A 23,575-nucleotide genomic window follows, 5' to 3' on the forward strand; every position below is an offset into this window, starting at 1 on the left:
AATGCAAAAAAGGAAAGAGAGGAAAGTCAGAGGAATCAGTCAATCTTTTTTCCTATCACACACTGCATATGCATAACCAAGACAGCACTGTGGGCAACAGAGACAATAGGGGCAGAAAATATCATGTCAGTATAATTTTCTGCCAACTTAAAGGATCAACAGACAGCACTTTAATTCAACATAGGGGAATAGCTCTTCGTGCATGATACGAACTGCATCAGTGATAGCGTTCCCATCATCCTTCATTTCACATGATCAAAAATGTGAAATACACACTAATAAACTATAAATATTCCACTTTAAAATAAATTTCTGCACCAGGATAATCCTCATCATGCATTAATGCTGAATATGACATATGTAAATGTATTTATCTTTCGAACACAGTCATATCAGGGACTGCCTACCCATTTTTAGTCTAATTTTATGATCACATAGCAACAAATGCAATGTTTTCATTTTCAAGGCTGAAATTCTATTTTAATGCAACACTTTGCATGCCAAAGGTCAAAAAATAAAGGCACATCCTATAAAGCACCTACAAGGATGAATGCTAGGAAAACAGTTTTGCAACTACAGCAAAAAATATTTAACATTTTCTTCATTCATGTGCTCCACTCAAATGAACAAAATTATGTAATTAAATGGAAGCAATTTTCTAAATGGAAAAATGTTTTGTTTTCTCAAGAATTATGCAAGCTTCCTGGTTAATGTTTATATGAGGAAAAATGACCCCAAGTAGATGACTAACTGATTGACTGATTATGTGCACTATCAAGCCAGTGTTGATTCTTAGCAATAAAATAATGATGATGATGATAATTCAGTGATACTGGACAGTTTGCAAATTGTTAAAACCATTTAAAAACAAGTAAAAATACAAGAAACGCAAAACAAATAATCAAACATGGCAGAGAAAACAAACCCAGATGGGAACAAGAAAAAGGGAGAAAAATGGTGTCCATCATCTTGCCAAAGTTCTGGACAAAGAGCCTTCAGGGCCCTTCAAATGGCAATAGAGTGGGGGGAGCAGTCAACACTCTTTGGGGAGGGCTCATTCCAAGAGCAGGCACTGCAATAGAAAAGGCAGACTTCTGGGGTCCTGAAAGATGATATTGTTTAATCAATAGAACCCACAACTTCCCAATCCAGCCAGATCAAACCAGCTGGACAGATACAATGGGATACAATGGGTGGTTCCTCAAGTAACCAGGATGTTTGCCATGTAGCTCTTATAGATAGCGACCAGCACCTTCAATCATACCTGGAAGCAAATTGATAACCAGTGCAGCTCATGAAGCAGAAATGTTACATGGGCATACCAAGGCTGTCCACACTGCTGTATTCTGGTTACTTCAAGGGCAACCCCATATAGAGCATCACATACATACTTACATAGATTTTCTCCACAAATGACTTACTGCTCCAGAACGTTGCAGTCTTAATAACTGCTTGTAACAAACAGAGGAAATTAGATTCATTCCCTACAGAAGAGGTCAAGCTGCAACCCACCTCTTAGATCTACCTCGGATTCCTCTGCTGCCTGTTCTGCAGTCAGACTCACAGGAGGCAGTTGCAGTATAGCTCCCATTACACAGCTGTTCCAGTGGCTTCTTATTGCTGTGGTATCCATTAGCAAAGTTTGCCTGGTCCTTCTCAGAATGGTAACGGAAAGTCCTCTGCGGTTTGGGCACTGGGTTGATGGCCGGCTGCCTTTCCTGACCTTCCACATCACAATATATTGTCTCCAGGCTCTTTGCTGGAGCTACATTCAGCTCCTTCTCTGTCGAACCACAGCTTTCCCGTTTCCTTTTTAAGTCCAGTGCAACAGAAGCTTCTTCATCAAAAGGAAGAGTTTCCATCTGTTTCCATAGGCCCCGTGACGTGTAGAAATTGCCAGGGGGCAGTCTCTCCCGTGGCCATTCTGTAGCATCTGCTGCTTCGGATAAAGTGTCATTAGAAAGTTGCTCCACTGAATGGTTTCTGGAAATCTCTTGGAAGTGGTGGTCGTCCTCCTCCTCTTCCTCCTCCGTCACAGAGCCAAGATTAGAGTTTTCCCAGAAATCTAAACCTAAACGCTGAACATTTGCTTCTATACTCTTGTCAGGTGCAGGAGCTGATGGCTTTTTCCTGCTGTCGAGGCCATATCTGACCCCAAAATCCTTCAGTTTCTGCCTTTCTTCTTGGCAGACTCCTTTTGTCCGACCTTCCCACTGAGAAATCTTTTGCTTTATGTTCCGGCAGTGGCTACGGGACAGTGTTTGCACAGCCGTACGGGAAAAACTGGTATCTACACTCCCTGTGGGGTGCATGGCAGGCAAGCTAAACTCACAAGAGCCCCATCACAGCATGCTGCCTTTGGATATATATATATATATATTAGAGGTTAGAGAATTTCCAAAACTCAAACTCCTTTTGGTTAATTATATCCAGTTTGTGGAATGATCCAACTTTTGCAGAAAGAAGAAGGGTATCCTGATGCTATACTGTAGAAAAAGAGACAAAGGACATTTATCAAAAGGACTAGAAGGCCCAATTAGATAATGTCACAATAAATTATTTTCCATAATACTCACTTATTAAAAACAAACTAAAAATTATTCTGATCTTCTCTCAATACTGCAGAGCAACAGACCTAGATTTGCAACTTATTCACTGATAAAAAATGTGTGACCTTTTCATTACTTTTCATTACTTTCAGTGAGAGCTAGTTTGGTGTAGTGGTTAGAGCATCAGACCAGAAGCCAGGAGATCGTGAGTTCTGGTCCTACCTTAGGCACAAAGCCAGCTGAGTGACCTTGGGAGATCGACTGTCTCTCAGCCCTACAAAAGAGGCAATGGCAAATTACTAAGCATTTTAGCAACTGAATTTGTATGATATACACTCATCTGATTCACAAAGGTACATTTTTAAGAATATCTCATTAGATATTCTTAACATGTTCTATATTTGTGATACTATTAAAACAGTGTTAAAAGACAAAGAAGCCCAATGTTGTTATGTCTGTGTGAGAATTGGCTTTATATCAACCAACAACCTCTCTCCCAAATATAGAAATTTTGCACCTGGATGAAGAATATAGGTAAAAAAAATCTGATCTAGAGAAGTGAGCTCAGCCACAACTGAATGGCTCATTTGGCCCATACACTGAAAGTTCCTCACCTTGTAGAGTTGAGTATCAAATTTGAGAACAAAGTAAAAGGTAGAACCTCAGCTACTGCTACTTACTACTGTCTTGGACATTCAAACAGTAGTTGAAGAAAGATTACCCAATTAAAATCAAAACACTTCAACAGCACAAGTCATAGGATTGGAAGCTCATACCTAGTAGATTTGAAGCTGATAGAGACCTGAATTAATCTCAGGGTGATGTCTAGCTCTTGCAAACTGGGCTCTTCCCAGTATCAACCAGATCTCCAAGCTAATTTATGGCCTCGAGGTATGGCTCTAAATAAAGAATAAGTCGAGTACCGTGGAAAGGCTTTACTGCTTCACTGTGCAATTTCTCCCACCTATGCTGATCAGCTGTTAGTCTGGCTCTCTTTGAATTCACCCACACAAAACATTTGTACAAAGTGAGGAGTGAGACTGACAGATGGCTAAACCCATCGGCCTACCTATCTGTCAAAACTTGTCTCTTGCCCTACTCCAGCCCTATTCTACATGAAGGGAAATGATTGATGGGTGCGCAGTCAGTAATGCTTTGCAGGCAGGAAAGGAAATAAAATCAGGGAAATGCCTTCCCTTAAAATGCCCTGAACCCTTCAAATGAAGACTCCACTATTAGATGGCAGACCAGAATAAGCGGAATAGGAATTTGAAGTAAAGGCAGCAGATGTTATGCTGATATTGTTTTCTGCTGCTTGTCACAGGCTGTTTGATAATATTTTATGCAGCAAAAGCCCTTTGTTTCACAAAACAATATGAGATATTGGCACAATAAGTACAATCACAGAGCCCTTGCACTCTGACACATTCCAAAGCACCATTTTGGAACTAAATCCGAAGCACTGCTCGGTTTCAGAATTTACCCATCTTATGGTTTGCTACATGAGCTAACCAGCAACTGACAAAAGTCATTGCCACCATTCTTTCTACTTGCTGAGATCCTAAACTGCTATAACAGAAGAGGGAAATGCAGGAGTAAGAAATTAAGAAAACTCTTCACTCTTGGAGTTTTCAGAAGATAAAAGATTGCCACAGTTTTCTGTGACAAAGTCAGCTTCATCCCAAATTACACTTTTTTTTTCCTTTTAAGAAAAAAAAGGATTATTTTAATCCCTGTGAATCTTAACATACTTATTTTGTTCCTTGATGCTCCCCTCCAAATAGATAAAAAGTGCCCTACTTATTTTGGCTCTTGGTAACATCCCTGCATACATCCCTGCATACATCCTGAGTCTCCGGAGAGGGGCGGCATATAAATTTAATAAAGAAAGAAAGAAAGAAATCCTCTGCAGTCTTTAGAGGACCAAAAATGGTGCTGAAGGTAGCCCTTGCGTGCAAAAACTTGCCAATGCCAGATATAGTTAGATACTGAGATGAGGTTTCCAAATGGAAAAATTCTGTATGGATGGCATTAATCTAACCCTTATCTGACATATGGGGTCCTCAGTGATAGAAAATACTGTCAAATTAGTAAAGAACTTCTTGACTTCTAGCCCCTAAAGACACTCCAGGCCTGCCCCAAATATCACTGCCATAATCCATAGAGATCCCACACAATTTCCTATGAATAGTTCAGACTCTCTTCTCTAGCATTAAGAACTGGAATAAGAATTAACTATAATTAAAGCTGTCTGGTAACAATATGGATAGGAATCTAATCTACCCTGTTCTACATTCCTTTTCTCTATATTCCTCCTGTCTTGATATACAGAATCAACAAGGCCATTCTTCAGAGTAGGAGACTGGTATCAAGGGCTAATGATTTTCAAAAGATCCATGGAAATTTTGGAAATCAAAGAAGGATGCAGTAGTGTAACGTCCAGGGGTAGAAATCATCTCACAAAATATGAAAAATTTCTAACTCACAATGCAGGATTCTCATACAAAGAGGAAAAGAAAGTAGTGTTGCCTGCATGATTCAGATCTTTACGGTGATTCTTTCCCTCAATGCTTCCCTGTCATTTCTCTTTTCAACGCCAGACTAACTTCTACTTCAACCCACATATTTAGCTAATCGTGGGAATCTTTTTGAGGCTTTTTTGATCTACCTTGCAGAGCAGGTGTCATATGATTGTTATATCCACTAAGAGACTGACTCCACTCATATAATTTAGTTAACTGAACTATGGTTTAATCAACTCTATTTCTGGGCTAGTACAGCATACTGAACTACAAATTAATCACACAAATAGTGTTCATAAGACACACTCTTGGCTCTGTTTGTTGCAAAATCCATCCATTGTGGCCGTTTCAATAGTACGTAAATGTAAACTCAGGCAATCAGGTTAATTCAATACCATATGGGTTAAGATGTGGTAGAAATAACCACATGAAGTAGAAGAAGGTGATGGCAAACCACTGCTGAAAAACCTTGCCAAGAAAACTTGTCCAGGTGGTTTCTGAAAATCTTCCAGTCAATTTTTTTTTAAAAAAAAATGACGTGAACAGGACTTGTTCATGGAACAAAATCATGGAAAGGCGAACTTTTTGAACACTGGTATTAAAAAAGAACTATTGTAGAATCTTCTACATTGGAAAAATTAAATTACTGCTGAAGTTTTTGTTTTAACATGAGGAAATAGCATGCACCCAAATTTAAGACAGCTCTAAACAAAAATAAAGCTTTATTATATACAGTATCTTTGTAAAATGCCAGAGGTCAGCTTTTGGTTCTCATCTCCTTTTCATTGGATCCCTTCTACAATTTCTTCTGACCAAATGACATTCTTTGAACATTGGGTACAAGCAATATTAGCCCAAATCAGTCTAATGGCATATCCTGTTTTTAAAGGAAGACCAAATCTACTATTTTTACTACAACAGGGTATCAGTGACTCTGCCTAGATATTCACTGCCTCCCCAAAAGCTATTTCTTTATTTTTCAAAGCAAAATTCTCTACATGTCTTTAGTATGTTGCTCTTGAAATCTGATAAATTTTTCAAATATGATCATATCCTAATCTATTCTCAGGAGAAATACTGGCTGTTCTTGTTCAAGGCACAACCCTTCATGAGCCTCCACACCCAATGGAAAGAATAGAATACTACTATTTGAACTTGCACAGGCTTGCAAACCAGGTAACTGTGTCTGTCAACAAAATATGGGACTTTTGTCCTGATAAGATCTACTATCCTGTTCTGGTAAGGCACCTAGTGGGTAGAAAATTTGCCAGTGTTCAATGGATAGTTGTGGCTAAGACTAGCAAGTTGTGTCTGCCCAAAACACTGACAGAAAAGCCCTACAGAATGACAATTATCATAGACCCATTTAATTGCCTCATCCCCAATTTTTTTTTTATCAAAAACAGAATCAAAAGCCATCCTCCTGTAACCTAGTACTAGACGCTGTTACTGGAAGCTGGATTAAAGAATTATGGGATACCAGCTGAAAATGGCCATATTCAGACCGCCAGAATGTCTGCTTCTCTGACAGCATTTAAGTTCTCCAATTAGAGAGGCAGAAGGTCTAACTGAAGCCACCTTCAACAGAACTGACTTAACCATTACAAACAGAAACAGTCTTATGAAAGTTTTAGGAAACCTTTAACATTCAGTGACCTTATAAAGTAGAATGAGCAATCCACAAACGTCACAAACCTAAGGGTGACTTTCTCAAAACAAGCAGGGCAAAAGTGGTTTTAATCGGATTTTATAAGTGCAAAAAAGTTTAAGGGGCAAAACTGGCACGTATTTCCTCCATTAATCTGTCGAAATCATTTTTCTTTAAAACTTTTCATGGGCAACATGAAAACTTCCAAAACCAGACAAAACAGTTTGATTTGATTTGATTTGATTCCCAGTGATAGTATGATGACCTACACTTTCCTATGCTCCTTGGAACTGAGTTACCCACAGTTATTTACCCCTCAGAATTTAATCCCTGCTTCAGTATCTAATATAGATACTGTATTTACAAATCAAATAGTACTGATCCTGGCTGCAAAGAAATGTTCAATCCCTGCTAAAGGATCATACATCTGACTTTTTACTTTTTATTTTAGTAAACACAAATGAAGACAGATATTGAACCTCCCTTTGGCTACCAGTAAGTAGCATTTTTGCAAGAACAGCTAGATCACAATGTGAATTAAATCCCAGACTTTAGAAATAATTTAATGTATTTTACCTATTTACAATTTCTTAAATTGTCTTTATGTCCTCCCAATTTCATTTTTAAAAAGTAATAAATAGTTGCTACTAAAGAATACAGGTAGTCCTCAACTTATTACCACAACTGAGCCCAAAATTTATGTTGGTAAGAGGAACATTTGTTAAGTGAATTTTGCCCCATTTTATGACCTTTCTTTCTTTATTTTTTATTTATTTTTATTTATTTATTATCAAATTTATATACCGCCCTTCTCCCGAAGGACTCAGGGCGGTGTACAGCCAAAGTAAAAAAACATAGATACAAACATTAAAATACAGTTTAAAAGATATATATGCGTTTGGCCCCATAATTAAAAGAACAATAACAGACCTATTAAAAACATTTTAAAAGTGTTAAGCCAGCCTGGTTTACTGAAAAAGAAAGGTCTTAAGGGCACAGCAGAAGGCACCGAGGTCATGAATTCTTCGTATCTCTGGGGGCAGTTGATTCCAGAGGGCAAGTGCCCCCACAGAGAAGGCCCTCCCCCTGGGGGCCACCAGTCTACATTGCTTGGCCGAGGGTACCCTGAGGAGGCCCTCTCTGTGGGAGCGCACAAGTCGGTAGGAGGCCATTGGTAGCAGCAGGCAGTCTCGAAGATATCCAGGTCCTATGCCATAGTCCTATGCTATGTCCTTTCTTGCCACTCTTGTTAAGAAATCACTGCAGTTGTAAAATTAGTAACTTGGTTGTTAAGTGAATCTGCTGTCCTCACTGACTTTGCTTGTCAGAAGGTCACAAAGGGTGATCACATGACACTGCAACCGTCATAAATATGAGTCAGTTGCCAAGCATTTTAATTTGGGTCATGTGGCCATGGAGATGCAGCAACTGTCATAAATGTGAAAAAGGGTCATAAGTCACTTTTTTCACTGCCGTTGGAACTTTGAATGGTCACTAAATGAACTGTTGTAAGTGGAGGATTATTTGTAATATGGTAATCATTTAACTGGACTCATTTAGTTTACATGAATTTATATAATACACTAAACAGTAAACTGCAATTGCTGAAATTGCTCAACATACTGAGGCACAAATAAGCCAGTCACATTTGTCCCTAACATATTATTATGCACACGGTCTCCAAGTCACATTATTTTATGATTAAAATTGTCTCAACCATATTCATTATAAACTTTCTCACCTGTTCTTGCTGAGCTCCCACAACATCCTTAATTAAGCCTTGTTTAACTATGGTTTTACCAAATAAAAAAAACATCTGGCTGGTTTCTTCCCACACATTAACAAATAAATCACATTGGCAGGATTCACATAACATATTATAACAAACTTTGTTTATTTCTATGCATGGTGTGTAAGCCCAGCCTCTCCATCCTTCCGTCCCTCTGAATTTTTTTTTAAAAGATCATTGGCTTCCAGTCTTAAAATATCTAAATACAGTGTTTCTCAACCTGGGCAAGATGAAGATGTGTGGACTTCAACTCCCAGAATTCCAAGCAAAGCTGGCTGGGGAATTCTGGGAGTTGAACTCCACACATCTTCAAGCTGCCAAGGTTGAGAAACACGGTCTAAATACATTAAGCACATGTTTATTCTATGGTGCTACAACAAGCAAATTTCCTACTCTGAAATTTGGTTGGCTATTGGGCATCAGTAATAAGAAAAAAGACATGTTTTTTTTAAAAAAAATCTCAGGAGACTGTTCCAGAGATGGATTTCTATTTATTTTTAAAATTCCCCTTGCAGCATTGTCAGGATTGAAAAAGAAAGCACCTTTCCTGATCTCTTTGCCGAAGAGAAGGCTGTTGGAAAGTGTTAATACCACGTGACAGGAATTTTTTCTAACCTCTTTCCAACACTGCAAGCCAAAACACATTTTAAATGTTTTCCATTCCAAATTCCCAACAGGGGTTAATTTAATTTCCTGAAGCCAGGAGTTCCAAAACTATAGAATTGCCAGATGATTCAATATCACTGCTCCCCTCATTGCTGAGGTCAAGCCCACCCAGAGAAAGTATTTTTGCCTGCATAAACTAGGGCTGCTGCACTACAAAGGCATCGACCATCACAGTACAAATTGCCACATGGGATTTGATTGTATCTGAAGAAGCCTGCTGACTTAATAGTTTGATTGCTTGTGACCAGGTGAGATTCCTAAGTCACTGTTGATATTCCCCATCCAAATACAGCCTGGGCTCTTCTTAAATATTTGAGATAAGAAACGTTTTCCTACCATTTGAGATACATCAATGAAAACAAAGTTAAATGTTTCGATACCCCCTTCAGAAGTTGAGTTCCACAGGGAGACCATATGTACTAATTTCAAATTATTTATATCAACCAGTCGGCATAGCTGGCTGGGGAATTCTGGGAGCTGTAGTCCCATATGTCTTAAAGTTGCTAAAGTTGAAAAAGAGTTTTATATAAAGCAATTCTGAATTTGAAGGGCTCTCCAAAGGCATGTATCTATCTTCTGATTCTTTTCCTAACCACAATCTTTTATAACAGAAACATTATTCATGATATATGTATTGCAACTGAACACCTCTGTCTTGATAGTAATATAACAATTACACAAATATATGTATTATAAAATAGCAAAATATAGAGTAACCAGAACAATGTATACAAATTCAGGGGTTTACCACATATCCCTAAAACCTCTTCCCATTATAAAATGAATGTTTCATTAGAATCAGACATGAGCAGGAAATAGTCTATCAACTTGTAATAATTTTAAGTTATGTCCACTGGGGTTCTTAAATGGTTTTGGATGTACCAAAACTATCCATTACTGCCTGGGCTGGTGTAGGCAAAGTGGGGAGTAAAACCTGAAGAGAGTTTTGACAGTATTCCTTCTTTGCCTTCTGAAGCATGATGGGGTTTCACACCCGTACAGCCACAAACCCCTCCTTGATCTTCAAACTGGTTGAAGTTTGGTTAATCAGAAGTTGACCAAACTTCTGGTCAACTTCTCCTTGATCAGAAGTTTGGGAACTTCTGATCTATTTATCTTATAGATCTGGCTAGCCCGGAACATCAAACTCTATTTGTGATTTAAATCAGGCTATTTTTTTCAGACTTTGGAAGAAGTGCAAAGAAGAGCAACTAAGATGATTAAGGGCCTGGAGACAAAAACGTATCAAAAACAGTTGCAGGAACTGGATATGGCCAGTCTAGAGAAAAGAAGGACTAGGGGTGACATAATATCAGTATTCCAGTATTGAGGGGCTGCCACAAAGAAGAGGGGGGTCAACTTATTTTGCAAAGCACCAGAAGGCAAGACAAGAAACAATGGACAGAAACTAATCAAGGAGAGAAGCAACCTGGAATTGAGGAGAAACTTCTTAACAGTGAGGGCAATTAACCAGTGAAACAGCTTGCCTTCAGAAGCTGTGGTGCTTCATCACTGGAGGTTTTTAGGAAAAGACTGGATTATCATCTGTCTGAAATGGTATAGGGCCATGATGGCGAAGCTATGGCACGTGTGCCATAGGTGGCACGCATAGCCATGTCAGTGGGCACGCGAGTGTTGCCCTAGTCCAGCTCCAGCGCACATGCATGTGCGGGCCAGCTGATTTTCGGGCTTTCTGGTCCCACCAGAAGTCGGCAAACAGACCGTTTCCAGCCTCTGGGGTGTGGGGTGGGAGGCTGTTTTCGCCCTCCCCAGGCTCCAAGAAAGCTTCTGGAGCCTGGGGAGGGTGAAAAATGGGCTTACCGGGCCCACTGTGCCATCACGTGCCAAAAGCAGTGGGAGCATGGGGGGCATGTGTGCATGCACAGGGGGTGCCCCGCATTGAATTATGGGTGTGGGCATGCGTGTGCGCGATCCCCAGGCACTCCCCCCACGTTTGGCATGCGACGGCAAAAAGGTTAGCCATCACTGGTATAGGGTCTCCTGCTTGAGCAGGGGATGGACTAGATTCACAGTGGTCACCAACTGGTGGTCCGTGGACCACTGGTGGTCCGTAAGAAAATTTTGGTGGTCCGCAGAAAAATTATTTGCATTTTTATATTGCACTAAATACTATTTATCTTTTTAAAAAATTTGTATTAGTGGTCTGTGGGATTTAAAATTATGAATTTAGTGGTCCCTGAGGTCCAAAAGGTTGGTGACCCCTGGACTAGAAGGGACCTCTAAGGTCCCTTCTAGCTCTATTCTGATTGATATTTGCTCCAAGGCCGTTCACTAGAGGACATTCAAGAAACAAATCCTCTAGCAAAGCAATAGCTTTCCTGTTTAGAGATGGCTGATGCCAAGTCTTATTAGCTTTTGATGTTAATTTAAGACCCCGGTATCTACTCAGGCTTCATATTAAATGCTGCTATTTAGTGTGTTTTCCCTTATTGGTCTAGGGCAGGGGTGGGCAATTGTGGCTCTTTTACAACCTGTGGACTTCAACTCCCAGAATTCCTGAGACTGCCAAGCTGTCTCAGGAATTCTGGGAGTTGAAGTCCACAGGTTGTAAAAGAGCCACAATTGTCCACCCCTGGTCTAGGGTTTTTAAAAATAATTTTACATGATTTTATTAGTTTGTATAGCCACACATAACTTCAGAATTATTTGTATAATTTATAAATAAATAAATACTCAATTCTAGTGTGACTCAGTGAAAAATTCTCAAAGTGGGGGTTGGTATCAATCTAGAAGAGCATTCTGCTGAACCATATGCTGCCAATGTGGAATCCTATCCAAAAGATGGATGAGTCAAAAAACAAAAATGCTGGCTCCAGCTGTTTCCAAATCATGAAACAATTCTGCCAGCACGAGAATGAAAACCAAAAAGATTTTCTGACACGATTCTTGCAAGTGACAAGAATTGCTAAACGAATAAATTGCCTAAATTGCAAGTGAGATTAAACACTCATTCTTTAAAATGGTGCATCAATTTATCCTGGGCTATATTTATTATAATCTGACAGCTAGAAGGATAAAATGCTGACACCCCTTCAATTAACGGGATATGAATAGGAATAGATTTCTTGTGGTTGTGATCTATTTTTCTGCAGAAGGTTCCTCTCAGACACACGAGGTAGCATATTTGCTTATAGTAAAAAGGAAGAAGAGACAATGAAACTAGTTCAAACAGAATTCATCATTTGGAAACCTCGGCTATTAATCCAGCTGATGTTTTAGTTCTCCGTTTGAATCCCCTAAAACCAAATCTATACACACAAATGTCATGCTGTGCACAGAAGATCACCTGACCAAGTTATCTTTTAAAATAGGACTGTGCAAATGCTTTAAGAGGCACTTCAGAGTGCACAGAAATGTGTAAAAGCACATCTTTCTGAATTGTTAAATGAACCACATTTTTTCCAGACTTGTGAACTTCTTCAGATGTTGTTCCTTACTGTCTCTGCATGCAAGTTCTTTTCAGTCTGCTGGAAAGGACGTAAAGTAATTGTGTACACACACGTGCATGCAGAAATAGCTGGATGCACCAGTTTAAAAAATGCTTTGCACAGGCCCCTACATGTTCTGAAATAGTTCTTCCAAAGGATTGCCCAGCTGAAGGTATATGCTGACATGGAACTAATATTGTTTCAGAACAAGAAACTGGCTGAATGAAGACTGCGTTGTGCTAAGAAAAGCAAAGAAGCAATCAGATATAAGACTTGGCTTTGTAGCAATACAAGCAAAAACACATCCATGTTGCTATTTCTTAAGCTTTTTAACACCAGACAAACTGTGATTGTTGGGGAAACACAGCACCCCTTTACTCTATTCTCAATAAAGAGAGCTGGGCTTTAAATAAAACCAAACCAAACCAAAATAACATCCCAACCTAGTACAACTATGTACAAAAATGTGGGATATCTTTATTTTGCCTGATTTAAATGTATTCTAACTTGAAAATGGTGAATCTATTGTATTTATGTTACAAAGCATTCCACTTAATAATAGTTCAGGAGTATTTTCCTTGGGTTACCAAGTGTCAAAGAAAATATTCTAGACAGTATGTTCTTTGGGACTTGGAGAACCAACTCAAACTTCTTGGGCAATTAGATTAGGTGGAACTTCTTCACAGCAGAGAAGAAACTTGAGTAGGGCAGGAGATCCATCCAGCATTGAGGCCCCCCAGTATGCCTAGAGAAAATTCAGTGGACATAGATTTTCAGCCAATAGTAAGCGCCCCAATAGAATGTCCTAACTTGAGGCAGAACTAACCCTTGGATCCAATGTCTTTCTGCTTTCCCATGAGGCTCCAGGATTGGGTTTTGTGCCTTAACCTCCTTCAGAATTAGGGTAAGCATATTTTTCCCTCTGGTAATAGGAATAGGAAAGGATTTAAAGAAAAATCTGTGACGGGGAAAGTGAAATTGCTCCTCATTGTCAACTCTGGCTAACATTGTAGTTTTGAACAAAGTGGATTATTTGCCATTTCTCTTCACCCCATCCTCCATAAATGCTGGTTAATTTGGGGTTTCTCTATGTAGTACTCATATCTTAAGAAAACACTGGTCAGTTTTTCTATTATTCCAGAATACAAGGCACAAAATAAGGGATTGAAGTTGCAAGAAGGCATATTCCAATTAAATGTTAGCAGAAATGTCCTAATTCTAACAATAGCCTAACAATGCCAATGACTTAAGGCTGGTTTTTCTTTGGTGGTTGCGTTAAAGCAGAGACTGGATACACATTTCTTAAGGAAGTTTAATTTGGATTCCTGCACTAAGCTGGGAGTTAGACTTAATAGCCCCTTTTAACTCTGATTCTGTTATGTCCTCCCTGGTTACATGTACACTTTCTGCACTATACTAAAAAGGAATAGTCAAGGCAATAGTTACTTGCATAATTTGGGAATCTATTATTAGAATTCAAATCTCTAGACATACTTTGAGACTATCTGACATGAAGAGACAACAGGTATCAGATCATGGCAAGTGGTAACTTCTTCACATGTCATTTTCTAAGTGTAAATCTGGCCCACCAGTTATTTGCTCCATTAGGCAAATATGTAGGTCGTCAAAATAGCAATCAGGAAGGAAGGTGATACTTTTAATAAAACAAGTTTTTAATAAAAGATGCAACAATTCCACACCAACTGCTTCCCATAAAGATCTGAAATGCCCTCCCAAAATAGGAAAGTATATGAAAACTCTTGCATTTTCACAACATGTGAGACTAAAATGAAGCTGCCTAGCTTGTTCCAACTGTTGTATAAATTCAGTGAACTATAAACAACAGTTGTAGTAATTATCATGCAAACTGAAAAAAATGAGATAACTAAGTAAAAAACATGGCTTAGATAAGAACACAGCCACAATCTTTCTTCTCTCACTAATTCACACAGAAAATTTTCAGTGGTGGATACTACCAATCTGTTGATATACTGCATTGAAAGGGTGGATATACTATAATTATATTTTCAGCATTTTGAGTGTGGGAAAGAAGGCAGAGCATGTCAAGGGTTCTCTAATTTATACTATCTTGAGATTTAAAGCAAAGAAAACTGGGAGACATTTCAATAGCAATTTCATCTTAATGCCAAACTAGCTATGGGCATGCAGAGTTCTTTCAATGATGACTCCTTCATGTAGATAATATGCCAGAGGGAATAAGAAGTTTATCTAAAATATCATTTACTATAAGTAAATACACAGTCCCTTAGAAACACCCTGTTTCACTCATCTCCAGAAAAGGTGTGGAGCAGGAAGAGTGATTCATCTAGGACACAACATTAGGCAGGAGCTGGTTTCGGCTCCAATCCCACTGTTCCTCCCCCAGAATTCATCACCCTTCAAACCCCTATTCTGTCGTGTATTCTGACATCAACTACTATCAACCCATAACCAAGGCTGCTTTCGGAGGCACAAAATTGTCCCAGTAACACCATTTTCCCTGAAATACTGCAACATTTTCCCTGAAGAAAATAGACAGCACATCTCACATTCATTTTCCTCCCATGTTTTCCTCCTTGCTCAGAACACGTTGAAAGAAGAAAAATCAATTGTACCAGCATCCTGAGAAAATCAATGAAGTAAGTACTTAACTTTGTTCTCCAGTTGTAAGTTTCACAACAAGGCTCTTACTGTTTTTCCTCTTGGCTACTCTCCATTCTTCACCAACCTATTGCCCTGTGGAAAGGATTCCAACATGCTACAATACCCTTTCTAATTCTTGGTTTTTACAAAAATCAGTACAACTTCTTAGCAGGATTCCTAAAGGAAGGGCTGCACAGGGTTTCTTTGGTGGCAGCCAAAAGGAAATGAAAGAAAAGAACTATGGAGTTTCAACTGCATTCAAAGAGACATTGCATAGTTAATTCACTGATCCTGAAAACAAGTCTAACAAGGTATAGACTGTATTCATACAACACAGAGAAACAAATATTAGCTAATTATTTTTAATCTATTGTGTTATATCAATCTGTAATGATTATCATGCATCATGTGAATCCAGAAACTGAACTAAATAGACCATGGGTAAGTATGCTGTATGCTGAATATTGTACAGAACTGGATTTCAGCAAATACTTTGAGTCATACCATGGTGTAGTGATTGTGTTCATGCAATACTGTAACCCATGATCACTGAATTAACTACTGTAGTTACCTGAGTCAGCGCCTGGACCTCAAAAACTAATTACATTTTTTTGCATATTAGACTGAGCTGCAACTAGCCAACCACATTTCAACCCTACATATTGTACAAACTCAGCCACAGAATCAGTCATAATAAAAACTATTCAAAACTCTTCTGCACAATTATCAGTGTTCATTCATTTCATTCATTCATTCATTCATTCATTCATTCACTCATTCATTCTCTCGCCATACAACTTTATGCAACAGAGGACAAAACAATTATGATTATGTAAAATAATTTACTGTTCATGGCAATTCATCTAGGACTGTGGCAGGCAAGGAGAGAGGAGAGGAGATTTGAGTTGGCAAAATCTTCCAAAAACTTGATCCATGTGCTTCAGACAGCATTATCATCTTCTTCTCTTTTCTCCCCAAAATATGGTACCTTCAATATTTGAATGCTGTGAGCAAAATGGTTAAGGATTTCTTAGGATAGAATGGAAATGCAGCAATAAGAAAAAACTGACTGTTAGGAAAAGAGTTGCAAATTCAAGGCCACTATGAGAGAGACAAACACTCCTATGTGAGAAAATTGCAACCAGTTGTGACCAAAATAAAATTAATTTCCCTTCAGAGTTCACAGAATAACTGCACCGTCAGTAGCAGCACGCCATACCTAATCAGGATTCTAATACAAAACCTTGGGCATGAAGCACCACTTTCCGCTGAGAAAACAACAACTTAGATACCATTAATTTGCAATCAGCAGTAAGGTCTACGTGGTTACTGGCTCACTTCTCTCTTCTGCAGGGACTAAAACCAAACATGACTCTCCCTTCTTAAAAGTAGATCACTAGCTTAGAGGCAGGAGTAGCCAACTCAACCTTTTTCTGGCTAAGCCTAGAACAGGATGGACATTTGCCTGCAACTACTCAAGGGGACCAGAAAAGAGACCTAAAGTGCCCTTAGCACTGGCTCACTGGGGGCATTCTAACATTTCCTCAATTGCAGGACAAAGCCAAGGGCTTTTGTTAGAAAATAGTATGCCTCATGGGTAACCATGGTACCAATTGTGAGATAGCCCACAGAGCTTCACTGCAGCAGTTGGCTCTATAACAGAGCAAGCAACAGAAATAAATTGAGTGATGGGTACTATATCTGTAATATAAGGCATATAATACAGAAAAATGTGCTTCCATCACATAGCAAGCAGAAAAATAACACAATCAGGTGAAAAAAAGTGGGATGCAGAAAACCCTAATTCAGGAAGCAATCTAAAAGCGCTGCAGAGAAGCAAAGCCCTGAAAAATCAGTCCATGGTTATGTTTATACAGCAGAGTGCATCACAAACTAGCCAACTGCAATTCAGCTTAGACTGCTCTAGGAACCCACCCATGTCATCAGCTGAAGGGTCAGGCTCCATGCAAACACAGACTGCATTTACACGCTGCATAATAGAACCATATTTTATTGAACAAACCACAATGCCTGAGAATGCACAGCATGTGAGGAATAATTCACTGTTGACACACAACAATCCCTGGGTCCACAACACATATGATAAAATCAAACAAACAACACAACTAAGCACAATGTGTAAACCAAATTACTACAAAGCTAGTCTCCCCCCACTGCTATTCAAATAAATACCCACAGAAAACCTTGTTTCTAACCAGCAGCCAAAGATGTAACGGAATGCAATTGTGTTTTCCTTGGGCATTCTGCAATGAGTGTCCAGGAAGAGGACGACCATGTCAGGCGACTTTCCTGCTTCTCTGCACTGTGATGTGAACAAGACTATCTAGCAACCCTGGTAGCCAACACCCTTTCCCTCCTATCTGGAGGCCAGGGCAAATGCAGGCTAAAATTCTGGCAAAGAGCCCAGAGATTCACAGCTGACAAAAAGCAGCAGAGGGGAAGCACTGGGGAAACAATTTCTTGCAATCTACATAAATATAGACTGGTAGGGGGCTGGGTTTCCTGGGGAGCACACAGCACAATAGATTTGGGGTAGACAACTGGTGCCCTCTAAATGCTTTGGATCCCCACAACTCCTGACCACAAGATCTTCTGATTAGAGCTTTTCGTGGACCAAAATAACTGCAAGGCATCGGGTTGCTACGCCCTGTACAATGGGAGCATTCTACACATCTGGTAAAACGGAAGCAGTTTACACATCTTGCATTTTACACAGCTTTGAGTGTCAGTTGTATATGCTCTTGCCTGTCATTTCTCTAAGCACTAGAATGTAAACCTACAACAGTCTCCCACAAAACTGAAAAGGGCCTTTCTTAAAAACTATTTTACAAGTCATAGACAAGTCACATGTAGCCTATCTGTTATAAACACCTATAGGTACTGTGTTTCCCCTAAAACATGACCCACCTCAAAAAGAAGGCCCAGCACTGTTTTATGTGCGTGCATTAAAATTAAGCCTGACCCACCAAAATTTGGCCCTATTTAAGCGCATGCACGGCCAGGCTTGCCGGAGTGGACGACGGCAGGATTTTTTGGGTGGACGACTACTGGTAGCTGGAGTGACCATTAGAAGTAGGCAAGGGTGTGCGAGGCGCATGGGTTGTGTCGCTCGCTCTTTTCAGCCACGAAAGAAGCGGCCCAGTGGCCAAGCCAGTCGTGTTGGGCGAGTGGGGCGCTCTTTTCGGCCACGAAAAAAGCAGCCTTGTGGCCAGGTGAAGTGTGTGGGGCAGAATTAAGACACCCCTCAAAAAGAAGGCCTAGTCGTTTTTTCGGGGCTCAAAAGAAAATAAGACCCAGTCGTATTTTTGAAGAAACAAATTATGACCACAATTGGGACCAAATTTCCACTACTAAGCAAGGTGGTTAAGTATTTTATGATCTTTTTTGCCACGGCTGTTAAGTGAATTAGTGCACTTAAGTGAATCATGCAGCTGTTTAGCGAATCCTTCCCCCATTGTCTTTGCTTGTCAGAAGCTGGCTGCGAAGGTCACAATGCAGTGGTGGGTTGCCCCCAGTTCGCACCGGTTCTATAGAACTGGTAGTAAAACTGGCGGGAAGCCCCGCCCACTGACCCCGACATCATCAAAATGCTTCTGTGCATGCGCAGAAGAGCATGCACATGAGCGAATGAAGCGAGAGCGCATGCACGAACGAAGCAAGAGCGCATGCGCAGCCCCGCTGTGAACCGGTAGTAAAGGTAAGTAGAACCCACCCCTGTCACAATGGCAATTACATGACCCCAGGATAAATACACGTTGTTTGCCAAGTGCCCGAATTTTGATCACGTGACTGTGGGTATGCTGTGATAGTGGTAAGTGTGAGGACAGTTGTTTTTTCAGTGACATAACTATGAATGGTTGCTATACAAGTGGTGATATGTCAATGTCTATTTGTAAATATATCAGTTTGTAATTGAATATCATCTTGATTTTACCAAAGAATACAATCTGAAACTTTTTTCATGCAATCTGTAAATACTGTGCACAATGCAATAATATTTATTTCATAAAATAAAAACTATTTGCTTATTTCTTTGTACACACATAAAGGTGAAAGGCAAACATTAGCTTCCATTAATGTGAGGATCACCAGATATGTTACACTTTTAAGCAATATCAGCTGTTTGGCCAGAAAGGGAGAATGCAAGTCAGCCATCTACAGATAGTCCTTGCTTAACAACAATTTGTTCAGCTACTGTTCAAAATTACATTGCTGAACGAAGAGACTTAAACCTATACCCAAAGTATTGGCCATTGCGGTGCCCCCATGGTCACATGATGAAAATTTGGGCACTTGACAGTCTTCTCCACCATTATAACTGACCACAACTATTCCCATACTTCTGTCTCTCTTCACTGGACAATTCCTCCCTCCACCAAACTTGGAAGGCCTCAATCGGTTACAGGGCCCAGCAGTGCAAGTACATTGCTCCACCTACCTTTGCGTTTTTCTGCAGCTGATGATGGGCACATCCACTCAATGTGAAGCATGTCTTTCTTATAAAGGTCAAATCGCACCATTCTGTAAGCAAGCACCATTTTCATGATAGATTAGAAGGCTCCTTTTCCAAATTGCACAATTTTAAGAAGGAGCCTCCCAAGAATAGCACCAGGTCTCATGATTATTTGGAACACACAAATGATTGTGTTCACTAGCTTTCTAGAACAAATGCAAACAAATGAAATTGTTCAGGAGACTAACTGGCACAAAAGCACCCCTGTGCTCTGCTTAATGAACTATGCAATCATTTAACGACCACAGTTGGGAGAGCTGGGATTGCAGTTGTAGAACAAAACAGTTACCGTACTTACTGATCACTTTATTCATGATCTGAATTGAATTCATGAATTCAATTGGGGTCATAAGTCAAGGGCTACCTGAAGGTGGTGATAGGTTCTAGAAGGAAGATATATGGACAAGCTCTCATGGTTCAGAATTTTCTGGAGGTAAGGCTTTGCATTTACTGGGTTCACCCATGGATGCACATGTTAAATTGTAAAGGAAAATATATACTTATTTATTTTACTTCTGCCACACTCTAACAACTCTTAACACCTTACAAGCTATCTAAACAAAAATTAAAACATATACAATACAGTTAAAACCAATCAATCTAATTGTAACAATTGTGTGGATAACCACTAAGACCCCCCACATAAAAACATAATGATACAAAAGCAACAACAACAAAGAGAACAAAAAAACAGAAAGCAAGATGGCATCAGGCATAAACTGAAGGAAAGGCCCTCCAAAGCAATTCAGCTTTTAAACGTTTTCAGAAATCCAAAAGGAGGAGCCAGGCTGATCTCCATCATCAGGAAGATGTTCCCAAGAACTGGTGCTTCTAGAAAAGGAGTGCCATCAAACGTCAGACAGCCCTTCCACATTGTTCAGAAATGTGGGATTACAAAAAGTTCATCCCTACGAATTCTACCTCTATCCTATTACCCAGTTAAGATTTTGTCATCAATTACTCTAGATGTGTTGTATCACTTTACAGGAAGACCATTAAAGCCAAAATACCAGTTTAGCCCCGTGAGGTAGACTAAATTAGAACATAACTACCATGTTTCCCCGAAAATAAGACCCTTACCTGATTTCCAGCTTTGTCTCCCTAACTCTAATCAGAGGAAATGGTGAGGACTGGCTACACATGCGTTTAAATATTTTCAGGCAGGGCTTATTTGGGGGGGGGCTTATTATAGTGCATGCGCTCAAAAGTCCGATTGGGCTTATTATTCAGGGAGGTCTTATTTTCAGGGAAACACAGTATGAATAATCTATCTTTATTGTATGGTTACATTAACAGAACCTTGCAAAACAAGATTTTTTCCATTGTCTCCTTTTACTCTCTGGAAAACTAGGGAAGGTCCCTTCTGAAATGCTTCCCATGCCTCCTCTGCTGTGAGCCGAGACATCTTTACATGCCAGTTGTCCAGTTTGTGGCTCTTCCTCCTGTCTCCCAAGATCATTCTCACATACTCTTTCAACCACTGCAGCCCTACTGAAAAAGTTTCCAGAGTTCTCCATGTAAATCTTTCAAATTGGTATACAGGATACAGTGCAGGAAACAGGACTGAAAAGGCCACACTTCTCAGAAGGATTTGCCAAAGTGGAAAAAATAGAGAAAATGCAAGATTACAACTTCTTTCATTGCAGTATCACAGATAGTCAAGAAGTGAAGTACAGTTCATGGGAGCAACTGGCAAACCCGATATACCACACTGTGAAAACATACATAAAGAATGTCTAGGGTAAATCTTTTCACACACATATCAAATAGATAACTTATCTTAAATATTCTTTTAACATACCAAATAAATGGTTGCACAATTAATCCCTTTTTCCTCTATTCAATCATGTCCAATTCTTGGAGATTGCCTGTACAATCTTGGAGATTGCCTGCAGTTTTCTTGGCAATGTTTTTCAGAAGTGGTTTGCCATTGCCTCCTTCCTAGGGCTGAGTGAGAGGGACTAACCGAAAGTCACCAGGTTGGTTTTGTGCCTAAGTCAGTACTAAAACTCAGTTTCCCAGTTTCTAGTGGATGCTTTAACCACTACACCAAACTGTCTCTCTAGATTCTACATTTAATTATAATCCATGATAACTAGAAGGTCACTGAATATTAATGCAGAAACTAATCAGCAACAACTTACAAGTCATCACTGTCTGGGCTCACACAATAATCTAAATCAGCAAACAAGATTATGACTTCATACAATGTGGGAATCTGGTCCATATACATACATTAGAATACTTAACTTTGTTCTCCAGTTGTAATAGTTTCACAACAAGACTCTTACTGTTTTTCCTCTTGGCTACGCTCCATTCTTCACCAACCTATTGCCCTACTATGGAAAGGATTCCAACATGCTACAATGTCCTTTCTAATTCTTAATTTTTTAAAAAAATCAGTACAACTTCTTAGCAAGATTCCTAAAGGAAGGGCTGCACAAGGTATATGAATCTGGTCCATATACATACTTTAGAGGGATTAATCTTAAAAATTTATTATGTAGCATATTATTATGTAATATCTCTGAAATATCAAATCCTGTGGAAATTCAGAATTCAGTGATATTTACTACATGTGACTTACACTTTGTCAGTGATTTTTTTTTTTTTTTGCTTTAATTTATATGCCGCCCTTCTCCGGAGACTCAGGGCGGCTTACAATGCGTTAAGCAATAGATTGAAGAGTTTCCTTAGAAGACTCTTATTTTTTAGCACTGATGATGTTACCTATTTTGGGTAATGAAACAGCTTCAAGAAAACAACCAAGCTCAGAGAGCACCAAGGACCACTCTTACTCTTGCTTTGAGTCCCATTCTTAAAACTCCTCTACTTAAAGAACTATAACCTTTCTCTGTTCTTAAGGAATTTAAAAAGGAAAAACTACAGCCACTCAACTGGAAAATGCAGTTAATTGTAAAAGTGAAACCCAGTGGCTGTTCAGGCACGTTTTATAGAAAAAACAGCTTTGCGATTCATCTCCTTGGATGATAAAAAAAAATTATAACCCAGTGAGAGTGGCAAACCAGCTTTACAGGTATCACCCACCACACAAACACATATTGCTAAAGTGAAAGATGTTTCAAAGGCTATTTCAGAAGCATGCAGAGACACAAAGATTTCACACATACTATCAAATCATCAGGTTAGGATGGCAAGATGTATTAGTTTCAGGCATCCACAGAAAACTGTTTCACTATCCACTGACTCCCTCAAAGAGGGCCAGAATCTCACTATTCTTAATGATTCCCCAAAACAAACCCCAAAGTTTGGCTTATTTTGATTCTCATGCAAAATAATGGATACAACAGGTGGAAGTAAGGATTAAAATCTATGTTGATTTAGAGCTCCCGATTCTTGCAACATGATTAGATGTTATACACTGAACTTTATTAAAAATATTTTTCTGGAGGGAAAAATGCAACAATCCAAACCATTTCAATGATACCAAAACTGAAGAAATTTTATTCTCCTTAAAACAAATTTTATTATTACTTTAATAGCCACATATAGTAGAAAAAAACTTTATTTTTTTGAAAAAAAATCATGAAACAAACATTCTCTTTACAGACATCAAGCCAGCTTCCCTTTTTAACAGGACAATACAGAAATGAATAATTCCTTGAATTTAACTTTCTTTTAAACTGCAGCATAAACAGAAGGTAGATTGGGATCTACTCATAATTTTTTGAGCAATTTGCAGTACGTGAGCAATGATTTCTGGCTCTTGTTTACTAAGCAAAGAAAATAATAAACTATTACTTATCCCCATAAA

At 39.2% G+C, this 23,575-nt stretch overlaps 1 protein-coding gene across 1 annotated transcript in view; it reads right to left on the reverse strand.

Annotated features, from left to right (window-relative positions):
• DENND2C (DENN domain containing 2C) overlaps positions 1-2,334 on the reverse strand; it is a 33,622-nt gene extending 31,288 nt beyond the window's left edge. The window contains exon 1 of the mRNA XM_070941580.1: positions 1,513-2,334. Coding sequence (XP_070797681.1) covers positions 1,513-2,312 — 800 coding nt within the window. The 5' untranslated portion in view covers positions 2,313-2,334. The remainder of the gene's footprint in view (positions 1-1,512) is intronic.
• Positions 2,335-23,575: the final 21,241 nt, after the last annotated feature.

This window comes from Pituophis catenifer, unplaced genomic scaffold (assembly GCF_029215685.1).
Source record: "Pituophis catenifer annectens isolate HBS135680 unplaced genomic scaffold, rPitCat1.0.hap2 SCAF_3, whole genome shotgun sequence".
Lineage (NCBI taxonomy): Eukaryota > Metazoa > Chordata > Lepidosauria > Squamata > Colubridae > Pituophis > Pituophis catenifer.